A 24,105-nucleotide genomic window follows, 5' to 3' on the forward strand; every position below is an offset into this window, starting at 1 on the left:
TTCCTGTCATTACGATTTGTTGTTGTTGATGATTTGTTGACATCTTCCGCTTTTCGCTCTTTCGGGACCGCTCTTTCCACTTTCCCTTTCCACGACTCTCCAGCATCCAGCACAATGCATGTGCTCTCCGGTACCGTTCAGGCAAGTGTAATAGACCCTATGCGCAGCCCAGAGCTCATCCTGCCATGCATAGCCGCCTCTGCTGTCTCTCCTCTCTTCGACTTCTTCTCCCGCTCTCTCTCCTCTGTTCATCGCGGTCACCGACTCGTCCTCATCAAACTCTGTGATCACGACAGTTAATGACAATCAACAAATAGAAAAGAAAGGACCCTGCATTATCATACCCAAAAATCCAGCTCAAGGCTCGATCGCCGATCAGGTCATTCATATCCAATCTCCAGATCTACGCCGCACTTATATTCAAGCTGGTTGTTCGCAGACGGCATTTGGACGGTCATTAAAAGGCAAAGAACAGGATGAAGTAATGATTCCTCTGGGAGTGGAATTGCCTTGGATAGGGATGCAGGTGAAGAGACTAAGTAGAAGAGAACTGAGTTTTGAGGTCGGAGTTGTTGATTCTCGAGGACGTGAAGGTGTGATTCGGTGCTCAAGTTACAAGGTTAGTCTTTGACTTACATTAGAGCAAGGAGTCTAATATAGAGTGCCCAGAATGATCCTTCAATACATTCCCATCGATCACCGCCTCTCGTTCATCTTCCCCTTTCCCTTTCGTCATCCGAGTCATTTTCTGAACTAACCTCATGGCGGCATATCGAGTTAAACTTGTCTTCCATTATCCCATTATTTCAGAGCCTGGCGAGGAAGCATGAAGAAAACGAGGACCATGGATCAAGAAAGAAAAGAAAGACAGAAGTCGAGTTGCCCAATGGAGGGTTTGGCAGTGTGAGCTACGTGAGAGTCTACGCCAATTGCAGAATCAGGAGAATATGGTTTGTGAGTTTTCACTATCTACTACCATACCTTTTCATATTCCGAACTAATGTTGAGGTAGTCTTCGGCGGGAGAAAAGACTCTGGAAGGTATGGGCAGAGGTGTGAAAGATGAGTGGGCGTTACATGCCGCTCAGAACATTTCATCCCTGTCGTGATCCATGCAGCGGGTGAAGTGCGCCCAATATAAACATACATATGCGCTACAAATATATATATATATAACATTCCGGATTTGGGCTTGGAGCTCATTATCTTATGACTGTACTACTAACAATCTTTCTTCTCTCCTTTTCACTATCACTCAATACCGGCCCGCCGGTAAACATCAATATCTGATACTGCGTATGCTTTGACAAGTTCCCCAAATTGACCCGAAAGTGATTGAGCGTCTTTATCGCCTGCGTAGGGGAAGTCGGGTCAATTAAGGTTCTGGATGTGGAAGAAGGAGAGGAGATCTTTGATTTGAGTGCGCGTTTCTTACGAACCCAGCCAGAAGGAGTGATCTCTTCGTCGTCTTCGATGGGTATAGCTGTACTTGGTGATTTTCCACCTTGGTCCGAGCCATCTTGAGCACCACCACGCAAATGTTCAACTGTTTGACTCTCAACCCCACTCGTGTTCTTATCCCTATCGACATCATATATGACTTCAGCCCTCCCATTCGTAAAAGGCGGAGAAAACGGCACGCTCTCATGCGTCTTTTCTAGCTGTGATTGGGAAGACGATTTTTTCCTCAAACCTCCTGGCCGCCTTGACCGTTCATCGTTGCCTGCGTTATCGTTGCCCGATGTAGAGAGGGAAGTATTTATAAGCGGTAACGCTTGGGCTCGTGATTTGGCGAGATGGGTGAGAGCGGCGTTGCGGATATCTTTGGGCATCGTTCTGTTAAAGAAAAAGAAGGTTAGCTTCGGTTGGTATAACTCAGGAGAAGATGTTCAACTTGATTCACTTTCCAGGATCAAAGAGCAAAAGATTGACATCTCCTCGCGCGTTTTCTTCGTAACCGACAATTGTTCTTGAGTGACCAGAATGCTGGGCAACAGTTATCAACCACCAATCAGCATATATTGGTATATTGGGGTCGGAGCTTACCTGAAGAATAAGTGGGAATTTAATCGACACTCTGACAACTTCTCCTCTCCCGGAGCCGTTCTCACCCGAACGCATAAGGACGTCAAACGCCGATCCATTTGACGGACTCTCTGTGCTTTCATTCTGATATCCATTATTAGAATATCATCAAAATTGCCAGATGCTGGACTTACAAAATAATCTTTAACCCATTGTTGTAACCGGGCATAGGCAGCTTTACTATCATCTTTGGCACTTGGGGGTTTTGGGAAATCATCTGATGATCGAGTTAATCCTCCAAACACGGATAAGAAATGGCAATACTGACATATAATACACCTAAAGACATTGTATCAACATTCCGTGATGAGCTCAAAAGAAGATAAAAAATTACTCACGGTATTCCCTTGTAAGTGAACATGGCATACAAATCACTCGGCCCGATCCATTTCCGCCTCCCCAATACCGTCCCACCCAATTGTTGTTTTCCCTCCGGGTCGTATCCTTCTTCCCACGCTTCCTCTATCCATCCTTGAACTCTTCTCACCCCTGGCTCGGCGCCGTTTATGGATTTAGAGAACAGAGGGGCGTACGAGGGTACAGAGAGGAGAGAAGTAAGGGACATCAATGCATTGCGATACCCACAACCCCAACCTGGTCAACAGTCAGCAAAAGCTAACGGCATACAGTGGACGACATAAGAGACCAGACCTACCAAGATCAAATTTCCATACGCCCTTGATATGAGCAGTATCCCGACATAGTACAGCCCGCCGTGTTTTCCCTTGGTGAGCTGATGTGCGAAGTGCCGCGGCTAATATAATTATCACGCCTGGACCAAAAATTATTAGCATAGGATGTGGTGGATTTATTTGAAAGACTTGCCAGGCGAAAAGTTGCTGGGTAATTCACTAGGAACCGTTGACCCATTAAGGGGATCCCACCTGAATCACGTCAGCTCAGCACTCTTGTAAAAATAGAAGACTGACCAACGGTCACCTTTCTCGACCTTCCTGCCGACCCATCCTGTCCACTTTCCAGGTCTAGCAGGTCCGTCCCATTCCTTATCAATTACATCATTGTCCCTCTGCTGTTGCGCTGTAATATCTATTGAGGAATAATCGAACTCCACATCATCTTCTATCTCTTGGCCAGAAAGACATGTTGCGAGGTGAGTTTGGCTCTCGATCGGGGTTAGAAATGATAGAGGGAAATCGCAGGCAGGGCATATGTCAAGCTCGGGACTGTAATGGTGGTTCAAGAGCCAATAACAGATATAACTTCTCACAAAATGACTTACGCTACTAAAGACTCTTCACGCCCTCTCTTCATACTCCCTTCTTTCGACGTCTCTTTCCCAATACTGCTCGTTCCTGCGCTCTCGACAAAATGGTTGTTTACATGATGTTCGAAAGCTGCTTGATCGGCGTCTATCGATGAGTCACAGACAGGACAAATAGGCATGTTCAGGTAAATCTGCGAGGGCTGTAAGCAGGTGTTGCCTGAAAAGATCTATAGACTAATTATGTAGACGAATGCTTGTGATAGTTTCATCGCCTCGTACTCTGAGTGGCCGGTGGCCGGTGGGCAAAAAGTGGGCGACAGAGATGCTGATGATGTCACCATTTTTGCATTGCATTCCGAAACCCCAAATTACGTAACCCCGGGGAATTCGAGATTATTGGCTTGCTTTTCATTCGTCACGACTTTGGCGACAGCCAGCCTCGCTCATCCTCATCCGTCCATTTCCTATTTCTCGGCAGCTCTTTTTTTTCCTCCTAAAATATAAAACATGTCCGACAACAGGCAAGACGCTCAGCGAGAACTCCACACCCAGGTGGAAACTAACATCGAGGACAGCTTGGGCGTGCGTCTCTCTCCACGAGCCCACTCTCACTCATGAATTCACACTTACCAAATACATGCAGTCTGCTCTCGAGTCATCTTTCAATATCCCTCCTCCTGCTCCCAAGCCCAAGGTTCCCGTCCCTTCTCAGGAAAAGGAATCCGCTCCTGCAGCCACGGCCTCTGCACCTGTCCCTGGTCTTGACGAGTGGCCCCAAACTTTGCAAGGCTACCTCGACGAATGGCAGGCCGAATCCGCCACTGCTCGTGCCAAAGCTGAAGCTACTCGTAAGAGGTTTGAAGAAGAGCGAGCTGCCGAAGCCAAAGCTCTTGAAGACGCCAAAAAGGCGGAGAAAACGAATAAGGAGGAAGAGGAGAAGAGGAAGAGGGATGCGGAGAGGTTGAGGCAGGAGTTGGAAGGAGAGGAGGATGAGGTACAGGGCGGAAAGGGTCACGGACATGGAGACAAGAGCAGGGTCAAGGAAGCTTGGGAACTTGTTGCCAAGAAGGAAGGGCAGAGCAAGGACACTCCTGTGGTTGAGACTGATGTCCGGGGCGTTACTGGCGAAGACGTGTTCGCCGGCCAGGCTGGTGAGAAGAAGGAGGTCAAGGCTGTGAGTACATTTTGTTTCACTGGCAGTATAGCTCTAACTAGTATTTAAGCCCGCATACGACCCCACTACTTCCACCGACCCTATCCCTCCTATTTTCCAAGACCCCAAGCCCGTCGCTCCAGCTCCTGCGCCTACAGAATCGGCTACTCTGTCCCGGCACTCTGCCACCTCTCAAGCGTGGGAAGAAATCTCTGGCCAGTCTTCCGGCAGTGGAGAGCAAGTTTCTCCTCCCCGATCCTCTGGCTCCGACGACATTGTCCAAGTCCCTTCTAACCCGGAAAAGGCTCCCGAAGCCCCCCGTCCTCCTACGCAACCCCCCTCACTCACCCTTACTCTCTTCACCAACGCTTCATCCTTGTCAATCCCTAGGATCTTTGCCGTCATCGGTATCAACCTTGTGTTGCCTTTCATCAACGGTGTAATGCTCGGCTTTGGTGAGATCTTTGCACGGGAAGTCGTGAAGGTCGGCAAGGCTGTCTGGAGGGGTGAGAGGAGTTTGTTCAACTGGAATCGGGGTTCAGGTCTTGGAGGCAGAGGAACAACGGGTGTCGGATTGAGTGGCGCTGGCTTCTAGAGTATTTTGCGGATTTTTGACATGCATCTACAACGTTGTGCTTCTAGGCGTTTGTCATGAAAGGTATTGCGTTACCGGTCGTTACTATTTACACTACTCTGTTTACTATTTAACGCGCGGCTAACTTTGTGACGAGCCAGTCCATCCCTTCCATCAACCCAGCTCCCGTCAGGGCACTACATCCCATAATCTGCCATTCTCTCTGCCGCAGGTCTGTGAGACTGAGAGCCTCGGATATTTGGGCGGGTGTGAGACGACCTTGAGACACTGGTAGATCCTGCTTGTTTGCGAGTACAAGCAAAAGTGCGGTTGATAATGACTGCACCCAAATATCAGCTAGTCGCTCGTGGAGTTGCACCAATAACGCACTTCGTCTGCAACAATCTTCATCAACTCTTGCTTCACCAGCCCCAATCTTGGTCCATCACACGAATCAATCACCAAGATCACCGCTTCGGTTCCATTGAAGTACTGACTCCATGAACTCCTCAAGCTCGTTTGTCCACCAATATCAATCAGCCCGAATCGGACACCTTTATAGTCGTATATTTCGTGGTTGCTTCCTACTGTAGGTGCGGATGCGACTACGGCGCCTGTTGTTATGCGGTAAAGGATTGTTGATTTACCGGCATTATCGAGACCAATGAGGAGGACTTTGGTCTCTTTGCGTGCAAACAGGCGTGACCAGAGAGATGAGAATGTGACTGTGCGATGTTACTGTGTGTACCATAGATATATATAGCACGGCGACTCACCTCCCATAGTTGGTATATGTGCAGCTGTTGACAAGTATAGAGAGCTGTGAATGCAAGAGGAGAAGGGAGATGCGGTGACCTCCACCTCCTCCACGTGGCATCATAACGCCGAAATTTTCCGTTCCTCATTTCACTCCCACCATTTTCCACAAAAATACTCGGTTTTATTTTTTGGTCCTTTATTTTGACACACCCTACTCCCCCACCCACCCACAAAAACACCACATACACAAGAATGAGCGGACGAGGTTTCTCTAGAGGCGGCGGTGGTGGATTCAGAGGCGGAGCGCGAGGTCAGTTCTTTCGGGAGCTGCTGGGGACAAAAACTTGGAATGAGCGACAAGTTGGTGAAGATGGGGTTTCGCTGATGTGTTTTCGGAAATGATAGGAGGACGAGGTGGTGGCCGAGGCGGTTTCCAGCAGAGGGATATGGGTCCTCCCGACACTGTTCTCGGTGGGTATACTCTTCGTTTCCATCCACCACAACATCAGTTGACGTATGTCGACAATGCGTTTTGCAGAAATCGGCTCTTTCCAACACGACGTTGAATCCGAGATGCTCTGTTCCCTCACAGCACCTACAAAAATTCCCTACTTCAACGCCCCCATCTACCTCCAAAACAAGACCCAGATCGGCAAGGTCGACGAGATTCTCGGTCCTATCAACGAAGTGTACTTTACCGTCAAGATGGAGCAAGGAATGTTGGCGAGCAGTTTCAAGAAGGAGGACAAGGTGTATATCTCCGGAGAGAAGTTATTGCCGATTGAGAGATTCCTGCCAAAGCCCAAGGTTGCCGGCGGTAAGGGTGAGTGGTCATTGCCGTTGGGAGATGTGGGGGTTTACTGACAGATGGCCCCTTTGTTCCTGTCAAACTTTTGCCCATTTTACAGTCGAAAGTAAGTCATAACATGTGTAATAGAATATGATTAATGATCCTTTACTGATTATTCGTCTACAGAGCGAGGTGCCCAAGGAGGTCGTGGTGCTCCCCGAGGCCGAGGTGGTGCCGGTAGTCGTGGTGGACGAGGCGGCTTCAGCTCACGAGGTGGCCCTGGCGGACGGGGTGGTGCTAGGGGTGGTGCCGGTGGACGGGGCGGTTTCAGTTCTCGAGGTGGTGGTGCGCCCAGGGGCAGGGGTGGTTTCAGGGGAAGGGGACAATAAGGTGTACCAGGAGGATATGTGTGATAGATTTTCTTCCATTCGTTTGCTCTGGATATGTACATGTACTTTCATTTTGACCCATCACAATGCTTGCGATATAGGCAAGGGGAAATATTGCTCGCCGATCTACACACGACTGCTGCATGTCCATTAACTACCACTCTATGCTTCTTGCCCGGCAATGAGTCTCTCCCCCTTGAGGATAGCGCCAGGCTTGGCCTCGAAGCCAGTTCCAAACTCGCAGTCCTTGACTTGCGCCTTCTCACCGATACGACCATTGGAACAGATGATGGAGTTTTCAATCCTCGCACTGAATTACGTCGGTCAACTGACAATCTTGCAACTCTGATCTGATGCGACTTACTTTTCTTCAACAGTGACGAAATCCCAGATCACACAGTTATTCAACTTGGCCCCTTTGCCAATCACACAATGCCTTCCAATGATACACTTCTTGATACTTGTCTTTTCTCCAACCCGTGTACCCTCCCCGAGCACACTATCCGGCGAAATCTGCGCCGCGGGGCTGATTGCGGGCGCTGTCCCCGCATCTTCAGGTATGATATTTCGCACAGGCTGAGCACTCTTAGCAGCCGGGGTGGTAGAGGAAAGAGACTTGATAAATCTACGGTTAAGCTCCCAGTAACCGGCGAGCGAGTTGGCACGGATGAGGTGCTCGGGTTCGTACACAGGTGCGCGTGATTTATCTTGCTTCCCACCTTTCCCTTGTACGGGCGCAGGCGCAGGAGGAGCGGGTGGAGGAGTGATAACCAAGACTTGACATTTCCACTCGGGCTTGAAGCCCTTGCGGGTACGGGAAGGAGCGGTGGGGAGGATACCAGAGCTGTACATCGTATCGGCATCGCCGGAAGGGGAGGCCGGGGATGTTTGGGGTAAGGGAGTACGGTCAGATGAAGGAGAGGATGATGGGTGGAGAAGAGAGCGGGAAGGAGGAGCAGTAGTTGAACGAGCAAGAGCTTCGGCGAGAGGATCTCGGCTAGGCGGGTCCAGGATAGGTTCCCATCTTTCACCCAAACCTCGCTGCCACCCACCCTTGACCAACCAAGGCACAACCTGCTCCTTCATGCTACTCAAATCCTTTGCTCTCCTGGTCGCCAACAAGTCCAAGAACGTCCGGCGAAAAACGTAGACGTGCGCATCGAGGATTCTGGTAGTAAGTGAAAGAGTGGGATGGCGGTTAAGGAGAGACATGCGGAGCTCGAGGTCTTCCTCCATACCTTCTAAGGGAGTGATGAGAAGGAGTTCGTCGGAAGTCTTGTCGAGTCCAACCAATATCTTTTCCTCCGCATCCTTGACGGACTCTATGGGTTCGTAAAAGACAGAAGTCATTACAGCCTTTGGTGATGAGCGGTGCTTGTCCAAGATTGTCTTAAGAGGGAGGTATGATGGGGGTGAAATGTCACAAGGAAGAAGCACAAAATCACTCTATAAGCAGTATAAGCGATATAATTACCCAAAATTTCCGGCTTGCAGCATACCTTGATGAAACTCCTGAACTTCTTCAGAATCCTAGCCGTCCCGTCCTTTTCTTCACTGTCACCTTCATCTTCATCCCTTTCACCCTCAGAATTTTTCCTGAGATTTATTCGCACACGAGAATGAGTAGATTTGTTATACGCCTCTGCAATGTGGTCGGCGATCTGATCATGGAAGGCGTTAGGGACTATGATGAGGATATCTGCAAAGGACAGAAGGCGGATATACGTCAGCTCAGAGATACTAACATGATCGCAAGGAAGACCATACCCAAGAGACCAGCGGCAAGTACCCAATCTATCACACAGTTGATAATGGGAACGTTACCGACGGGCAAAAGAGCTTTGGAAATTACGTTGGTACCCTGGTTGAATGGGTACAAGCTATCTTGCGATCAGCGTCTTGAATACCAGGTGTCAAGGATGAAAATAGCCCACTTTTCGCCGTAACCAACAAGAATTACTGCCTGAAAGTCCTGGGACTGGCTTGCCCATCGTTTTGGAGCTCCTGCACGGGGGTCAAACATGGCTGAAGGGAACTGCGTGAGGATAATCAGCGAATATAAGCGGAAAACCAAAAACAATAATCCCTGCATGAATCGTCCACTCGAAAGAATATGTTACGTAAAGGTTGGTAAGCGCATGGATTGTGGAATCGTCGGCTGGTAAAGTGAGCCCAAACCTGTTTCTGGAATGGGGTTTAATGGCCTGGGATGTCGGCCCGAAGCAAATCCAAAGTTGAGAATTGGGACGCGTTTTGGAAATATCTAGGGTTCGCGAAAGTCAACGCGCTCGCGCGTGGAGGACTAAGAGCCGAACATCATTTTCACCTTTCATTCAAAGCCCCATATCGTTTTCCGACCTCAATAAAACATCCTTGCGACCTGCCATTTGACCCTTCTCCTCATAATGGACTACGTCTCAGTCCTACCCCAAGGTGCGCCCACTTCTCTACACCCGCAAGCTCAACACAACTGACGCGACACGAGCAGACATTGACCTTTCAAGCTCACATCAGTATCTCCGTATTCCACATCCACGTACTGGTATGTCTCATTGTTCGCCCAATATACACATGCCCACTCCTTATGCTATTTGTAGGAGAGGCACAACTCTATCTTCCGTACACAACTGCTGCTGGCCAAGATGTCGTCCTCGAAGCTGCCAAACTCAATGGATCACAACGGAGGACATGGTTCATTGGCGACTCCGGAATAGATGGTGCGTCTGCATTTTGGTCAATGGTAAAGCTGATCAACCACAGCCGGTGCTATGCTTGTACATTACCCCATTGACCCATTATTCATTGTTATACCTCTTATCCTAGCGCTTGTTCCTGTGAGTTTCGTCGCTTGAACTTACCTCTAGTACGGACTAACAATTCGGGACATCAGAATGGGCCCCCTCCTCCATTCCAGCCGCTTCATGATCTTCTTTCAGCCGCATCAACGTCGACATCTTTCGCCCTTCCCCTACCTTTTACTTCTGGTACAAAAGGCAAATCGCCTAATAGGTCGGAAGGCGTGAACGAGGACATCGAGAGACTGTTAACACTGAAAAATGTGAAAAGAGCGTTCAAGGCTTGCTGCGAAAAAAAAGGTTCGTCCCTTTGTTGATGTTTCTGAAGTGCTTCTAACAGTATATATATGCCAGTCATCTCTACTGCCCCTCCATCCCCGGATCCTTCCTCTTCTCCGCAACCTCCCACCCAGAGCTTCTACAGGCCTTCACAAGATTTGATCATCCAACATCTCAAACGCAAGGCAGGATTTTTTGCCGGACCAGAAGAGTTTGAAAAATTTGATCACCTTGTGCGAGGCCTGGGCAGAGATGGGCTTTTGGAAAAAGATATCGATGAGGAACTGTTGAGTTGTAAGTCCTGAGGGATTTTGTCTAACACGTCCAATTTACTAATGTGCAATCAGCGGCGAGGTTGAGAGCTGCATGTGATCACTTGGCCCAATGGTTACCTGGCCCAGTCTTGTCAAAACTCGTAAAGTCATACGAGTATGTTTTCCTTCCCTTTTTTTCATTAAATATTTGCTGATACATAAAAAATTTCAAGCTTTGCTGCGCTCGAAGAACACCTCGCCTCTCGTTCAGCCGCAGCATTCGCAGCCTCTCAAATCACAACTTCCAACAACAAGAAAGAGGCCAAAGGCATTAAGCGTAAAGCGCCGCCGGCAAGTAGGGGTGTTGAGTCGTTGAAAAAGGTTAACACCAACAAGATGGCAAAATTGACGTCTTTCTTCAAACCGAAGGAGAAGAAATAAACGCTAGATGGTCCGGATATAATGGTTCTTGGGCGCTTTGTTACCCCTGTACTTTGTTTGTATGATAATGCATGTCTTGATATGTTACACTGATATAAATAAAAGGCGTATCAACATTAATTATTAATTGAGAATGCCGGAGTATAATTAAATGCTGCACAAAATGGTGAATAATTACAAATGGGTAATATGTTTGGGAATGTATTTCAATCGTCTCTTTCTACCTCGAGTATCATCCAACTGGCGGCAATCTTTACAGCCTAGGGCTTCCATTTCCTTGTGGCCCTCTCCTCATCAACCTTGCAATAGGATTCGCGAGATTAACCTTTCGTTCCCGGGTTCCCATGCTTCTTTCAGTAGCCTCGTTCACATCCCCTCCTGCATTTCTGTTAGTTGTTGCAGAGACATCATCATCGTCTTGTGACGCAGGTGGGAAGGCCATGGGTCTACCCGTCATTTCCGCCCCACTCGTCCCAATCGTATTTCTGTTCCCGCTTGCGGCGTTGCTTGTCCTACTATAACTTGCGCCTCCCTCGATCCCATCAGCGTTCTCATCATACCTCACTTCCACCGTCACTCCCTGATACCCACCCAAGTTCGGTCGGGCTCTAGACATTGGAGTCCTCTTATTCCCGGACAAACCAGCACCGGCCGTGATAAGGGAATTTGTAGAAGAGGAAGGTCGGGAGGAAGAAGCGGGATGACCTTGGGCCGAGAATACCACGGATTCGGTGATTGAAGCTGTCTCTCTGCCGGAGTCTTCCTGGTCACCGCTGACACTCACGCTCAGATTTTCATCACTTGATTGAGAACGTTGCTCTGATGTTGATTGATCGGTGGTAGAAGAAAATGCCACAGTTGCTTGCTGGTTCAAAGTTGGGGTGAGAGTGGACTCAGCGGTACGTGAAAACAGGCTGTCGCCTTGGAACTGGAAAGATGGAGGTCGGAAGGGTCGCTCCATCATAACTTCTTTTTAGTGTGATAAATTAGTGAGAAGTAAATATGCGAAAAGAAAGCTGGACATACGCATGCGCATGGTGGTAACAATAGCTCTCAAACTACCTACTTCTTCCAACACTCTCAAACTTTCCGTCATTGTCCTCCTATGGATTTTCTTCATCAGGTCGTGCTTCATGTTGAGTGGAAAAAAGAAATTAAGCGCACACTTCATTCCGGCGCTCCATACTATCTAAACCGGAAGCCAGCTGGATCACCACCGCACGCAAACCATTGATCACTTCCTCCCATCCTACATTGCCTGCGTTCCCCGATAGCCGGCTGAATGCCCAATCAGCATATGATTGGTGAGAGCCAAAGGATGGTGCAACAAGAGAACGGTGATGATGGGGGGCCAAGTCAGGTCTTGCTCCTCCGGATGACAGGATGCTAATACCAGGAAAAATAGACGAGATGACAGGTTGAGGGGAAGGGTGAGAAGAAGTGGGAGTTAGTGGGGATGACAAGATGGTTGATGTGGTTTGGGGGTCGCTATGGCTAGATGCGACAGGAGGTGGGGTATCACCAAGCCGCATCCGGCCCACTTCTCTCCATCTCCATTCATCACCCGTTTCCCTCCTCATATTGCCCATCGTCTCGACATTACCTTCTATTCGCTTCAAATGCTCCCTCATACGCTCTAGCTCCTCTTCCAGACTTTCGACTCGAGATGTTAATGACTTCAACCTCGCATCATTCATCTCGAAGAAACCCGAGAATGCTTCAAACGGGCAAATAGATATATGAGCTTGAAGATCCGAGCGGGGGATAATCGATGAGCATCCTCTAGCAGAGTGAGGACAAGGGATGCGGACCAGGGGGCATTGCCATTTGTGCATGTGAGCATCAGGACCCACTACAGGTCAGTGTTCAGCGTTTCCCAATTCACAGCTCAACAGCGTGCTTACTGTTTTGACCACATAGACCACAGACACCTGTCTCATCGCGGCATTCTATATTGGTATGGGTCTTCACAGCTCAGCAGTGATGGGGTTAAAACTGTCGATGCATGCTTACCGTTTGATCTTTGAATACCAGTATTGTGCCACATTTCCTGCACTCCATCTTTCTTTGAAAACATTCGTACGCCCTGTGATGAGGCAGTCTTTGACGGGTCATCTGAGATGGTACGTTAGCTTTCGGATTCTGATGAGAATGACACATGCATCAATGACACTTGACTCACCGACAAGCCGCAATCTCCATCTTGGCAAGTGACGATCGCTTTAGAACATGTCTTAAGATGTGCCAGCAACAACCCCCTTTGCAGAACCGTGCCACATCCCTCAGCCCCACATTTTACTTTCAGCTCATCGAGCATCTAACGGTAAAGCTCACATGTCAGCACCGACCGTCGGACGCCGCATTGCTATGAAGTCCGTTCACTCACCAGCTTCACCAGTTGTTCAGTGTCCCTTAAACTGCTCATTGTCAGTGCTGACCTGTCTATGGGACATTGTGGGTTGTGAACGATGGCTCGGGTGATGCAGTCTCTGCAAAAGGTGTGCTTGCAGGACGTCGTCGTGACAGGATCTACAAGGGCGGATTGGCAGATTGCGCAGGTGAGGTTTGGGTCAACATGTTCAACGTAGTCATAGGTGATCTGATGAGCCATGGTCCTGCTATTGCGAGAGGACTCTTGATCAGTTAGAGACGACTTTCTTTCGGCTCTGGAAGAGATAATGGTAATCTAACAAGAGGTGCTTTGAGCAGCTTCGGATTGATTGCCCATTGAAGGAAGCACTACACCCATGCTCAACCTCCACCTTGCCTCCACCACCAGGTGAATCCATATGCTGCCAGTCGTTGGCTCAAAAGCAAAAAGAAACAAGGCTCGACGGGATTTGAACCCGCGACCGCTAGATAAACTCCAGTTCACGACCTCGAAGTCTAGAATGCTACCACTGCAACACAAGCCCTTGTTCGTTGTAAAATGACTCATGCACTAACATACATCCTATTATTTAACTCAGTTAATTTTATCATTCTATAATCGACGTTACTTTATCCTTTGCTATCGCATTATCAATTTAACAATCGATGTTAATTTACTGCGATTCGAGTCTTTGATAAACACGGACGAAGGAAATCACAACGACCGTGTTTTAGGGAATCAGTCTTCATGTCTCACCATTCTTCTTTGCTTTCACCGTCTACATTTCTGCTACATAGAAGTACAACGCAAAGTCACTTCTTAATCATCACACCTCAAACACATTTCCCTCTGCTTCATCCATACCTATCCCAGGTTGAACAGCCCCTTGGATTACACTCCTATCAACTATCGTCCCTTCTACATTTTCACCTGCCGTTACTGTCGCCGCCTCTTCTTCCTCTCTTTGCTGAGCAGACAAGTGGTTTTCTACCATATTCCCAAGCTCTTGGTGCTCGTCATCAAGCGACTCAAGTTGCTCCGAACCCTCTCCAATGCTCTTTTTTACCTTCTTTTTCGCGTGTGCATCTGCATCCTCTTCATCCGTTGCGGGTCTCGTGGAACGACGCTTTTTCAGGGACTTACCATCTCCCCAGAGTTCCGGGGGACGGATGACACCGAATTTCGAGTGGTACAGGCCACAGGCTTATACCATAATCAGCTTTGGTGACCAGTTTAGAAGCATATTCTACTAACCGTTGCACACTTTGTGGTCGATACCTCCCAGCACTAATTTCCTCCACACAGTCGTTTCCGTTCTCATGCAGATATCGCAACTCCCAGGAGGACCCTGCTTGAGTCGCGAAAGAACAGACAGAGGGACATCGTGGTCACCCTGACTAACATGGACTAACTCCTGATTTTGGCCGTTTGAGGAAGCAGACTGACCGAAAGCATCAGCATTGCCATGTTGACTTGCGGGTCCCTCGACCTGTCGTTCTAATGCTTCCTGGGCGGGCAAGAAATCAGCAAAGGAAGTAGATTCGAGTCCGATAGCATCTTCGCGTTCTGGATGAGGATCTGCGTCTTGGCCATCCGTAGCGTTGGATGCATTGAGATGAGAGAGAATATACGCCTCGGCACGGTTAACAGCTTCGGTCGTATCGTGCTCATCGGGATGATCTTGGTCATGTTGAGCTGCCTGTAGGGTCCCCGGTTCGTGAGAGTCGGGAAGGTGTGCTTGTGCGGATTGAGAAGATTCAGCAACATGATGGTCATCTTGTTCATGGGAAGAAGCGTGCCCGGTGAGAGGTGATTCTCCCAATCTGCTTCTACGAGGATTCTTGGCTGTTGGAGCTTTACCTTTGCCCTTGGGGTCGACTTCTTGAGAAAGGGGTCCAATGAGGTAAGATTGGTAGAATGTACGAGAGACTTCGCCCTTTGGCGGTCTACCTCTACGTCGACGAGCAAGCGCGGGAGAAGAGAATGCACCGGTCAGGTATTGATTATCGGGCTACAAAAAAGTCAGCTTTGATGGCAAAACGGCCGATTCACTTACATGCTCCTCTGTCAGCAAATTCTCCACAAACGTGCCAACAGATCTCAGGTTCGACAAGACTTTTTCTTTTTGATCCTCATCTCTTACCTCTAGTTCTTTAACTTCCTTCACAAGGTCTATGATCCTCTTTTCCTCCGCTGTCTTGTCATCGCGCGTCCTCACAAATTCATCCCTGACGGGAGGCAACGTATTTTCAAGGTAAGAGATAGAGTTTTGTATATCTGTCTGAACCACTTGCAACGCTTCCAAATCTTCGGAGAAGATGTCCTTGGGCAAAAGAGGCGCAATGGACGAGTCGTTGCTAGCTGCATCAATGTCGGCATCGGGATGGGCTCGCAAATGGGATATCTGATTCTCGACTCTGACGATGGCCGCTTTGGTCAGAGCAAGGTCTTCCATGATAATCCTCTCCATCTCCGTATTGAGAGCTGCAGCGAGGCCAATGGCTGCACTGGCTCCAGGAATCGACATCTGCCCCGGAAGTGGAAATGGGATAGACATGTTGCCGATTTTGAAGGGAGAGGTATGGGGCGCGTCAGCCTTTTCCTGATGTTGCAACTGCGGGTCATCATGTCCCATGGCGACAGCCGCGAGCTCCCCTAATCTTCCACTTTCAGAATCTTTCAGGAAGGTCTCCATCCCTTGCATCCAGTTTGCTTCGTTGCCTTCTGAAAAGTCGACACCAGTAATGTCCGTGAGCGCGGCCAGAATAGTGTGAGAGTGCGCTTCTTGCTCTTGAGCCTGAGTATCACTTTCTTGTGAGACCTGCTGATCATCGTCATGTGGTTCTTCCGTTCTTGAGGGGCCAGGAGTAGGCTGATGTTCAGCATCCTGAACTCCATGTTGGAAATCGCTTCCTTCGATTCCACCTTCTAACGCAGCGATCTGCTCCTTCAGTCTCGCATTCTCCTCTGACAATATACGCGAAGCATTCTCAAGCGCCGCACCCTTTTCAGCCTGTCTACTTCTCGACCTGTCTGCTGCTAGACGGTTCGCTTCCCGTCGTCTAAAGTCGGCAGCGGATCCGGGAACAGTGCCGCGGGCCTTGGATGGACGACCTGTTTTTGTTGTGCGTTGGGAGGGCTGGGCAACTGGTGAGGTGGATGCTGAGTTCTGCAGAGGCTGGTGGTGGTCGTCTGTATGCTGCGGTGAGTTGTCTGCGAGTGCTGGATCTATGACGGGGTCGAGGACTAGGTGGTCCATTGTGGTTTCTGTAGGCGGACGTTGAGAGTGGAGGAAACATCAACAAAAACAAGAATGACATGGCAATTTCTCACATTGGTGGGTACTGCGTGCCTAATGAGGAGGAAAGGAAGACCTCTGTCAAAAAGAGGTGCGCGGTTCCTGAATGAAGCTAGGCTCGCGTCGGCCCAGTATTCGACGAGAGTTGTCCGAGTGCCATAGAAATCCAGCAGCCGTTACTTGTGTCGACATCAACTCTAGCTTTTCTCTGTAGTCAAGTCAAAGAAAACAACATCTAGCTATGAGGCCTCCCACAACCATCTACAAACCAGGTCTTAGCAATGCCCTCAAGGTTTCGTCAAAGCCAGCCATCTCTGTCCCTGCAATCACATCTCGGAACCTCCACCTCGCTCGACCTGCGTTCTCGTCAATACCTCTCAGAGCCACCGTGTCTAAATCGGCTCATGTAACCTTCAAGAGGAGTCATTCACATCACGCTCCACAGCCTACCGAGCCTATTCCCGAAATTTCGTCCGAAAATACTTATGATATTGTGATAATCGGCGGTGCAAATGCTGGCTTAGCATTTGCCTGTGCTCTCTGTAAGTATTACCTTAGGTCGCCGCGTCAGACTAACATGATATCCTCCCCAAGTATCTCAACCAACAATCTCCCAGACTTGCCGGATACTCCTTGTGGAAGGCTCGTCTTTGGATCGCACTCGCAATTGGCCCGAATCAAGCGAATGGGAGAACCGTATCAGTAGCTTGACGCATGAAAATATCGAATGGCTGGAAAGTAAGTCTAAAAGGTAACCGATGATTACAGTTCTCTGATATGAAATATAGGCATCGGTGTGTGGAGACATATCACAAACGATAGGTCCTGCCCTGTCCATGAAATCATTGTACGTCCCTATGCCTGTCATTGTAACTATGTTCTAACGCAGCCTCAAGGTCTGGTCGAACCCTTCTCCTACCGAAACGCCCACAATCCACTTTCCTCCTGTTGGACGTCCTCTGGCCCGTATGACAGAAAACCTTAATCTACAAAAGGCTCTTCTTCGACGTATCGAAGAAGCAGGTAAAGGCATCGTCGACATTCGTGAAAACTCCAGAGTAAGGGAGATGCGTCTTGGCGAAGGTGGTCGTTGGGTTGGCTTGCGGATCGGAGATGAATGGGTCCGGGGATCCCTAGTAGTTGGAGCAGATGGCCCAAACTCCCCAGTCAGGCATTTCTCGGAGATTGAATCGTACGGTCATGGTTACAACACCCACGCCGTGGTCGCTACTCTCAACCACGACCCCGATCCTCTCTACCCCAACACTACCGCTTTCCAGCGCTTCCTCTCTACCGGGCCCATAGCCTTCCTCCCTCTTTCTGACACATCATCTACAATGGTATGGTCCACTCTTCCCGAAAACGCTGCTGCTCTCAAGAAACTTTCTCATGATGCCCTTACTCAAATGGTCAACGCTGCTTTCACTCTGCCTGAAGAGACACTTTCCAGCTTGTGCGAGGCCATGCTGTCTGCTCAGTCTGAAGGAACACCTTTGACAGCGCCCCAAATCGTCACTCTCATCGCTACCCTCCCCACCCCTCTTACATCCTCCGATCAGCCCATCATCCCACCTGCCATCACATCCATCCACCCCCCTTCGGTAGCTTCCTTCCCTCTTCGTATTTCTCACGCGACATCCTACCTCGGAGAACGTACCGCTCTTGTGGGCGATGCGGCACATACGATCCATCCCCTGGCTGGACAAGGGCTGAACATGGGTTTGGCTGACGTCAAGTGCCTTGCAGAAGTCCTCGAAGAGACCAGACGATTGGGAGGCGATTTGGGTAGTCTTGAAGGTACAAAAGGTTATCCTAAAGAGCGATATCCTTTGAACCATTTGATGTTGAGTGCGACGGATAAGCTACACTACATCTTTCGAGCGAGGAACGGGTTGGTCAACTGGGTGAGAGGTACTGGATTCGATGTAATCAACGAGTTGGGGCCTATTAAGCGGATTTTAATGGGCGGTGCGGGATCCGGAGTCGGACTTGGTGGTGCTTCTGCGAGAACAGAAAAGGAACGGGAATTTGGAAGAGCGCGTGCGGAAGATAAACTGAAGCCGGCTGGAGGATGGCCGATGGCGGTTGCGAATGGCGTTGAAGGCTGGTTCGCCCTCAAGGGGGTGATGGGTATGGTCGGCGGCGTAGTTGGAGAAGCCGCAAGGAACGGACTTCGAAGAGCTGCGGATGCGCTGGATGGCAAGAGATAAGAAGTATTGTCATGAATATCACAAATCACATCATCATATTTATACCAAACAAGCACGAGCAATTGAATAAGGCAGGATATATTATTAATGCACAGCTATAGAAACCGTAATTGACATCCACTCCATCATTTAGATCTCCGCCCCTGTAAATTTATCATTTAATGTTTGGTGCCTTCCGATAAATAAAAGTTCACACTCACACTGCAATCTCTGCTTCTCCTGCACAGGGGTGTCCAGTTCATCCGCAAAGGGATCCCCAAATGGGTTATCATCTTCTTTCGCCAATAATCCGCTCTGTCCAGGGTAATCGTCTTCCAATGAAGCATACTGTCGAGGGACGCGACTCGAAGGGCCAGCAGTAGGAGCTCCCTTATTGGCCACAGAGCCAGAACCATGGACAGCTTGCCATTCGGCGTCGGATGAATCATAATCTGAAAAGTCTGACAAAGAGCTACAGCGCGTGGGGATTAGTATCTGAAAATCTCTTCTGATCTTCATGGACTGTATCACTTACCCCCCGTAAGACTCATCATCCCCGGAGTCAGGCCTCATAGGTGGAGGCAAGTTCGCCTGGGTATGCGCGATACTTCCAAAGTCCAGATCCTGCAAATCCGAGTATGTCGAAGAAGGTTGCTGGGTACCTCGGACAGGGGTCCCCGTCTCGCTCGCCTGACGCAAGAGCTGTCTTTGCTGCCGCCTCGCCGACTCGCGTTTCTGGTCTTCCTGGATCTTTTGGAGCTCGCCCGTACGGTCAGCTTCAAGCTTTTGGGCGGCGAGTCGCTTGTGCAGAGCAGACACGTCGGCTGCGTCGTCCTCGGAGTCAGAGTCCAATACAGCGGGTTTGGAAAGCTAGATAGACGTCAGATGAATCACGCACGATTGCGATGTGATGGAGCGACTTACCCTGTCATAGAGTTGAATGGCTTCGACAATCCGCTCATTGGCGTCCAACAGTGTCCCAACGTATTCTTCGTCAGTGACAAGTTGGATGTATTTAATGACTGATCTCCTCGCCACCTTGGCTTTGTCGAGATTGTCTTGTACTTTGGGGCTCTCAGTAACGTTCTCAACCTCTCTGTTGACAAGCTAGATAAGATGATATGAGTTTCATGCAACGGAATATGTGGTCAACTCACACGACAAGCATTGACGAGATTATTGGCACATTGGATCGCATTCGCGACGGCCACCATGATCTGAGGCTTCTCCTTCTCGAAACTGAAAGGCAACCTCTTCGGCTGCTGGTTCTTCTTCTTCCCTTGCTCCTTCAACTTCCTCCTATTCTCAGCTTCCTCAGCAGCATCTTTTCTTCTCCTCTCTTCAATCTCAGCCATATCTCTCTTCCTTCGCAGCTCCCTCTCCCTCCTCTCAATCTCCGCTTCACGTTGCTCGAGGGCGATACGGGCCTCGCGAGCGCGTTTTCGTTCCTCCGCGTCAGCCTTGGCAGCAGCAAGGTCGGTGTAGGTGTCGGCGCCTCTGTTGCCAGGGGCAGGATTCCAATCGTGTGAGAAAATGTCGTCGAATGTACCATGTCCAGCGGTAGCAGAGGTGGCAGTGGTAGGAGATGATGCAGTGGTGGGCTATAATAAGTCAGTAGCGGCGCGGTCCAAGTATAAGTAAATACCTACCTTTCTAGGGGCAGGCCTAGTACCGTGCCCGGTGTACTTTCGGTAAAGCCCGGCAACCTCGTGCATCCTTGGCTCGTCCTGGGTGCCAAGGGATCAACATCAGCCACGTGGCTTACGCTTTGTCCCAACCAACACCAACCTTATACTGCAAAGACCAGGCATGGAACACGAGTAAAAGCATCCTCTTAACCTTGGGATCGGTTAATTGCTGTGGCCAGTGTCTTATCAGCTCCACAATCAGGTCAATAAACAAGGTAACGCACGTCGGCTGCCATCAATCTGAGACGCTCCATCAACTGCTCATTGGCCCAGTTGAGCTGGAATCCCTTTCCCGCATTCTCTGTGAGAGCCCGAAGGATGACAAGCGCTCGGATTTGACGATGGACGTTACCGTACTTGAGCTTCTTCCTGATAGCTCGCGAAGCTTCCTACAGGGGAAAGATGTTTGTAAGATCTCTCTAAGAGTGAAAGCATGAAACGGAGAAAGCTCACGGTAGTGCCCTGGGATCCAAGGATGTTCACGCTCTCGACAAGCTCTGAAATGCCATCCAGACTGAGTTCCTCGTATCTGTCCGAAGAGAGGACCTCGATCCAGTCTGTGATTGAAGAGTGGGGTTTGCCCTCTTCGAGAGACGTGACCATGGAAATGGCTGTCTTTAGGTAGTTGCCTGCCTTGGACATTGTAAAGAGCTGTTTATGCAGATATGTGATACGGATGCGAAGTGGAGAAGTATCTGAGACGAGCGAGATTATCAGATCAATACAGAGGGCTTCGACCGGCCGTTCAGGGCCCCCATTGCGTCATCATTTATTTAATCAGTCGCCCTCCTTACCAGCAAATTTGGTCCCGCTTATACACACCTCTTTCATCGCCCGTTTGTTGACATTTCGGGTATCCCATCTCTGCAATCTTCACGCCAATGTCCAGCGAAAGAGTCAGGGTAAGTTAGAGTGCCTATGGGTGGATATAGCTAACACAATATGCAGGGAATACAAGTCCATAGGCCGATCATCTTTGGCTCCCACGCCAGGCTCCTAACCGAGGCTGAGAAGCAGTTGGCTCCCGCAGGACGTAAGTCTCCATATTATTGCATGGTATTTGACTAATTAACTATCTCAGACACTCATAAGTGGACTGTGTTTCTCAACTCTGCAGCTTCTCCTCCTTTAAAGCAAGGGGAGCCACCTGATTATGAGGATATCGACTATCTGCCCGGAGGAGCGGATGACCTGTCATATTTTATCAGAAAAGTGACATTCAAGCTCCACGAAACGTATGCGACACCTAATAGAGGTCAGTATAAGTTCGTTTTAATGTGATATCCGTCTAAAATGATGCTTCTTCCCAGTCATCGACAAGCCTCCTTATCGAGTCTCTGAAACAGGATGGGGTGAATTCACCGTCCAGATCCGAATCCAGCTCATCCCGGAATCATCTGAAAAGCCTCTTGGCCTGCAACATAATATCAAATTACATCACTGGGGCGCGCCTGTTGAGCCTTTGCCTGTGGTATCAGGTGCCCCTACGCCAACTCCTGTGCCTACAGAAAGCAATACCGAAGTCAAGTTGGAACCTGACACGCCTGCGCCTCTAGAGGAGTCAGTTACTCCCGCTCCAACAATCCAGCGACCTGCCAGTGAGCCCGCCACAAACGAACCGGGTTCAAATCAAGGGACACCAGCGCCTCCTGGCGGAGACTCGACCGAGCAAATCAAGGTCGATGTTGCTACACCAGCCCTGGAGGTGATTGAACCTTCAGCTACCCCAGCTCCTCTCTCACTTGCCGCCAGACTACCTATTCACGCTTGGCAATACGATGAAATTGTATTTTCAGACCCTCCTCGGCAATTCCTCGATATTCTCAACGCCCATCCACCTACCCCTCTTCCCGCAAAGAGTCGACGACCAAGAGATCAGAGGGAGGATTATGAGGCTCGTAAAAAGGGCAAGTCTGCGGCGAGGGGTGCAAGTGTAACAGCATCTGCGCGGGCGAGTCGAGCAGGCACTGTGGACACGGCTGCAGCTGGTACACCAGCGCCGGCACAGATTGGGATACCAGGAGAGCCCGGGAGTGCGGATGTGCCTTTGGAGTTTACACAAGAGATGCTCAAGGGTGAGCATAACGCAATGTTAGATGCGAGGGTCAAGATTGTCGAGCAAATGGATAGGTGGAGGTACGTAATCTCATCTTTTGTCCAGAACCTTCTTTAACAAGTGCCCATAGAGAACGACTTATCGCTCTGGAAAAGGAGCTGGCCAAGGCGAAAGAAGATGTCAAGGCGACAGCGGCCATGTAAAAATGCAGAACGGTGTAGAGTTGTATATCATATTTTTGTTATGCGAGCATACTATATACAGGCTCTCAAAGCAAGTTCTAGTCAATAGTGATGAATACGAGACATTCATACACCACTTAATTTACAGTTCCTTCCAAGGGTACTCGAACTTGTCGCTGTTCTTCTTCCTCCAAAGCTTCTTCCTGGAAAGGCTGTCAGCAAATTCATATCACTGAATGACATTAGCAACATACTTGTTCTTCTTCACTGCATGTTCCACAAATACTTCGACACAATGCTGTTTCTTGAAATCGCGAATAAAGGTAGGGTCCCTAAGGATGATATCAGTACACATCAGGATTGACACCCAAATGAACGCCCACTTACCAAAGCTCACTAGCGATACCCAAATCCTTACAACATCGCATGAGGGCATTGGATTTGCAAGCCTCTGTGGCAGTTGCAATACCAGATGGGTCAAAGTACTCTTGCTCGCCTCGGGCTACAGACACTAACCTATGATAGGTTAGCCACCAGTGCTCCAAGTAAAGACTATGTACTGAATGAACTCACCGACCGAGACACACCAACCCCCATTCCCTACTAACGATCCTTGGTCCCACATCTGTCTCTCCTCGAGGAGCCAAACCCCATCCACCAGGACCGAACGCTGCGTTCAACGTCCGCCTGTACTTTATCTCAGGGAGATATAATAATCCATCTAATCCGTTTCAAGTCAGATACCTACTCATTCATATACATGTGCTCCAGGGACTTACCAGGCTTGATTTCTACATCCACCGGGGTCAACGGTTTCAACAGTTCATCGGCCGCTTCTTTAGGAAATGGCTTCTCGCTCAAGCCTGAAAAGCTTGTACTCCAATCTAACCCTACAGGTACTTCACCGGCGAGCTTGCCCCCTACCCTAGCAGAAGCTGTCGCTGAAGGGAGAGGCTCATAGTTCTCACTAGGAAGTTCACTGAGAGGCGGAGAAACCTTGGCAGAAGGAGGGGCCGAGAGATGGGCATAATCATCTATGGGAGGCTCTGTAGATGGCAGAGGGAGATCTTCGGGGAACTCGTCCACAACGGGACGAGCTGCAGGGGCAGGCCGAGTGCGAGAAGCAGCGGTGGAGGCGGAATTGAAGGTAGCGGGCCGAGAGTAGGCGGTAGGCTTGGCTCGAGCAGGTACAGCTGTCTTGCGGACGTATCGAGATGCGATGGGCGCAGCTTCGGCGAAACGGGCGGAGGTGGTGGACAGATTGCGAGTGGAGAGCTGGAGCGAGTTGGGGGCGCGTCGGGCTGTGCTTGCAAGGAGCGACATGGTGAGTATGTAGCTGAAGGCCAAAAGAAAGAATAAATGGAAAGATGAGATCAAAAAAACAAAAGGCACGAGATGAACATGACAAGCTGCTGAAAGCCAGCGACGGTTCAATGCGCAAATACTTCCAATCATCGGTGGCGAATTATTACAGCCGGCCAGTCTAGTATGGTGGGTGGACATCCAATGTCAACCGTCAGCTAAATCAAAAGGGTATACATACAAGGCCCCAAACTGTATGCAGGGAATAACAGTCAA

General features: G+C 49.5%; 13 protein-coding genes and 1 non-coding gene across 14 annotated transcripts; 6 read left to right on the top strand and 8 right to left on the bottom strand.

Moving 5' to 3' along the window:
* Nucleotides 1-69: 69 nt before the first annotated feature.
* CNI03930 (hypothetical protein) lies at nucleotides 70-1,157 on the top strand. Its single transcript, XM_024657886.1, has 4 exons — nucleotides 70-141; nucleotides 194-619; nucleotides 670-954; nucleotides 1,013-1,157. The coding sequence occupies exons 1-4, from the start codon at nucleotides 115-117 to the stop codon at nucleotides 1,106-1,108; spliced, it is 834 nt and encodes a 277-aa protein (XP_024513448.1). The 5' UTR covers nucleotides 70-114; the 3' UTR covers nucleotides 1,109-1,157.
* CNI03940 (expressed protein) lies at nucleotides 1,131-3,545 on the bottom strand. Its single transcript, XM_024657887.1, has 9 exons — nucleotides 3,325-3,545; nucleotides 3,014-3,268; nucleotides 2,910-2,968; nucleotides 2,740-2,856; nucleotides 2,423-2,678; nucleotides 2,219-2,363; nucleotides 2,046-2,168; nucleotides 1,903-1,985; nucleotides 1,131-1,835 (listed from the first exon to the last, which is right to left on the bottom strand). Exons 1-9 carry the CDS (start codon nucleotides 3,486-3,488, stop codon nucleotides 1,202-1,204), a joined length of 1,836 nt encoding a protein of 611 aa, XP_024513588.1. The 5' UTR covers nucleotides 3,489-3,545; the 3' UTR covers nucleotides 1,131-1,201.
* A 211-nt stretch (nucleotides 3,546-3,756) lies between these two features.
* On the top strand, nucleotides 3,757-5,134 carry CNI03950 (expressed protein). The gene is made up of 3 exons (XM_572949.2): nucleotides 3,757-3,891; nucleotides 3,953-4,483; nucleotides 4,533-5,134. The coding sequence occupies exons 1-3, from the start codon at nucleotides 3,817-3,819 to the stop codon at nucleotides 5,055-5,057; spliced, it is 1,131 nt and encodes a 376-aa protein (XP_572949.1). The 5' UTR covers nucleotides 3,757-3,816; the 3' UTR covers nucleotides 5,058-5,134.
* On the bottom strand, nucleotides 5,061-5,907 carry CNI03960 (ADP-ribosylation factor, putative). Its single transcript, XM_024657888.1, has 3 exons — nucleotides 5,813-5,907; nucleotides 5,427-5,761; nucleotides 5,061-5,376 (listed from the first exon to the last, which is right to left on the bottom strand). Exons 1-3 carry the CDS (start codon nucleotides 5,817-5,819, stop codon nucleotides 5,167-5,169), a joined length of 552 nt encoding a protein of 183 aa, XP_024513545.1. The 5' UTR covers nucleotides 5,820-5,907; the 3' UTR covers nucleotides 5,061-5,166.
* An 83-nt stretch (nucleotides 5,908-5,990) lies between these two features.
* CNI03970 (small nucleolar RNP protein, putative) lies at nucleotides 5,991-7,056 on the top strand. The gene is made up of 5 exons (XM_024657889.1): nucleotides 5,991-6,105; nucleotides 6,201-6,266; nucleotides 6,334-6,618; nucleotides 6,704-6,709; nucleotides 6,772-7,056. The coding sequence occupies exons 1-5, from the start codon at nucleotides 6,048-6,050 to the stop codon at nucleotides 6,972-6,974; spliced, it is 618 nt and encodes a 205-aa protein (XP_024513538.1). The 5' UTR covers nucleotides 5,991-6,047; the 3' UTR covers nucleotides 6,975-7,056.
* A 24-nt stretch (nucleotides 7,057-7,080) lies between these two features.
* On the bottom strand, nucleotides 7,081-9,019 carry CNI03980 (translation initiation factor, putative). Its single transcript, XM_572932.2, has 5 exons — nucleotides 8,909-9,019; nucleotides 8,742-8,854; nucleotides 8,474-8,673; nucleotides 7,339-8,420; nucleotides 7,081-7,284 (listed from the first exon to the last, which is right to left on the bottom strand). The coding sequence occupies exons 1-5, from the start codon at nucleotides 8,995-8,997 to the stop codon at nucleotides 7,137-7,139; spliced, it is 1,632 nt and encodes a 543-aa protein (XP_572932.1). The 5' UTR covers nucleotides 8,998-9,019; the 3' UTR covers nucleotides 7,081-7,136.
* A 170-nt stretch (nucleotides 9,020-9,189) lies between these two features.
* Nucleotides 9,190-10,900, top strand: CNI03990 (hypothetical protein). The gene is made up of 9 exons (XM_024657890.1): nucleotides 9,190-9,407; nucleotides 9,463-9,516; nucleotides 9,572-9,691; nucleotides 9,735-9,808; nucleotides 9,865-10,069; nucleotides 10,124-10,342; nucleotides 10,396-10,477; nucleotides 10,536-10,798; nucleotides 10,849-10,900. The coding sequence occupies exons 1-8, from the start codon at nucleotides 9,380-9,382 to the stop codon at nucleotides 10,741-10,743; spliced, it is 990 nt and encodes a 329-aa protein (XP_024513447.1). The 5' UTR covers nucleotides 9,190-9,379; the 3' UTR covers nucleotides 10,744-10,798; nucleotides 10,849-10,900.
* CNI04000 (conserved hypothetical protein) lies at nucleotides 10,836-13,567 on the bottom strand. Its single transcript, XM_024657891.1, has 7 exons — nucleotides 13,130-13,567; nucleotides 12,926-13,060; nucleotides 12,757-12,858; nucleotides 12,648-12,708; nucleotides 11,908-12,595; nucleotides 11,770-11,846; nucleotides 10,836-11,709 (listed from the first exon to the last, which is right to left on the bottom strand). The coding sequence occupies exons 1-7, from the start codon at nucleotides 13,352-13,354 to the stop codon at nucleotides 10,997-10,999; spliced, it is 2,001 nt and encodes a 666-aa protein (XP_024513556.1). The 5' UTR covers nucleotides 13,355-13,567; the 3' UTR covers nucleotides 10,836-10,996.
* A 1-nt stretch (nucleotide 13,568) lies between these two features.
* Nucleotides 13,569-13,658, bottom strand: CNI04010. Its single transcript has one exon. It is a non-coding gene; the product is annotated as a tRNA-Arg (tRNA).
* A 224-nt stretch (nucleotides 13,659-13,882) lies between these two features.
* On the bottom strand, nucleotides 13,883-16,394 carry CNI04020 (hypothetical protein). Its single transcript, XM_572614.2, has 3 exons — nucleotides 15,171-16,394; nucleotides 14,369-15,125; nucleotides 13,883-14,317 (listed from the first exon to the last, which is right to left on the bottom strand). The coding sequence occupies exons 1-3, from the start codon at nucleotides 16,371-16,373 to the stop codon at nucleotides 13,941-13,943; spliced, it is 2,337 nt and encodes a 778-aa protein (XP_572614.1). The 5' UTR covers nucleotides 16,374-16,394; the 3' UTR covers nucleotides 13,883-13,940.
* A 195-nt stretch (nucleotides 16,395-16,589) lies between these two features.
* Nucleotides 16,590-18,731, top strand: CNI04030 (ubiquinone biosynthesis monooxygenase, putative). The gene is made up of 4 exons (XM_572612.2): nucleotides 16,590-16,954; nucleotides 17,007-17,150; nucleotides 17,201-17,259; nucleotides 17,309-18,731. Exons 1-4 carry the CDS (start codon nucleotides 16,654-16,656, stop codon nucleotides 18,620-18,622), a joined length of 1,818 nt encoding a protein of 605 aa, XP_572612.1. The 5' UTR covers nucleotides 16,590-16,653; the 3' UTR covers nucleotides 18,623-18,731.
* Nucleotides 18,637-20,986, bottom strand: CNI04040 (conserved hypothetical protein). The gene is made up of 9 exons (XM_572930.2): nucleotides 20,743-20,986; nucleotides 20,514-20,678; nucleotides 20,390-20,458; nucleotides 20,251-20,328; nucleotides 19,759-20,202; nucleotides 19,526-19,708; nucleotides 19,137-19,471; nucleotides 18,823-19,073; nucleotides 18,637-18,765 (listed from the first exon to the last, which is right to left on the bottom strand). The coding sequence occupies exons 1-9, from the start codon at nucleotides 20,929-20,931 to the stop codon at nucleotides 18,752-18,754; spliced, it is 1,728 nt and encodes a 575-aa protein (XP_572930.1). The 5' UTR covers nucleotides 20,932-20,986; the 3' UTR covers nucleotides 18,637-18,751.
* A 145-nt stretch (nucleotides 20,987-21,131) lies between these two features.
* CNI04050 (conserved protein) lies at nucleotides 21,132-22,661 on the top strand. Its single transcript, XM_572610.2, has 5 exons — nucleotides 21,132-21,191; nucleotides 21,238-21,322; nucleotides 21,371-21,544; nucleotides 21,600-22,425; nucleotides 22,476-22,661. The coding sequence occupies exons 1-5, from the start codon at nucleotides 21,171-21,173 to the stop codon at nucleotides 22,546-22,548; spliced, it is 1,179 nt and encodes a 392-aa protein (XP_572610.1). The 5' UTR covers nucleotides 21,132-21,170; the 3' UTR covers nucleotides 22,549-22,661.
* On the bottom strand, nucleotides 22,530-23,927 carry CNI04060 (mitochondrial genome maintenance protein, putative). The gene is made up of 5 exons (XM_572928.2): nucleotides 23,307-23,927; nucleotides 23,101-23,248; nucleotides 22,915-23,043; nucleotides 22,782-22,859; nucleotides 22,530-22,730 (listed from the first exon to the last, which is right to left on the bottom strand). The coding sequence occupies exons 1-5, from the start codon at nucleotides 23,848-23,850 to the stop codon at nucleotides 22,670-22,672; spliced, it is 960 nt and encodes a 319-aa protein (XP_572928.1). The 5' UTR covers nucleotides 23,851-23,927; the 3' UTR covers nucleotides 22,530-22,669.
* Between the last annotated feature and the right edge of the window lie 178 nt (nucleotides 23,928-24,105).

This window comes from Cryptococcus neoformans, assembly GCF_000091045.1.
Source record: "Cryptococcus neoformans var. neoformans JEC21 chromosome 9 sequence".
NCBI classification, from domain to species: Eukaryota; Fungi; Basidiomycota; class Tremellomycetes; order Tremellales; family Cryptococcaceae; genus Cryptococcus; species Cryptococcus deneoformans.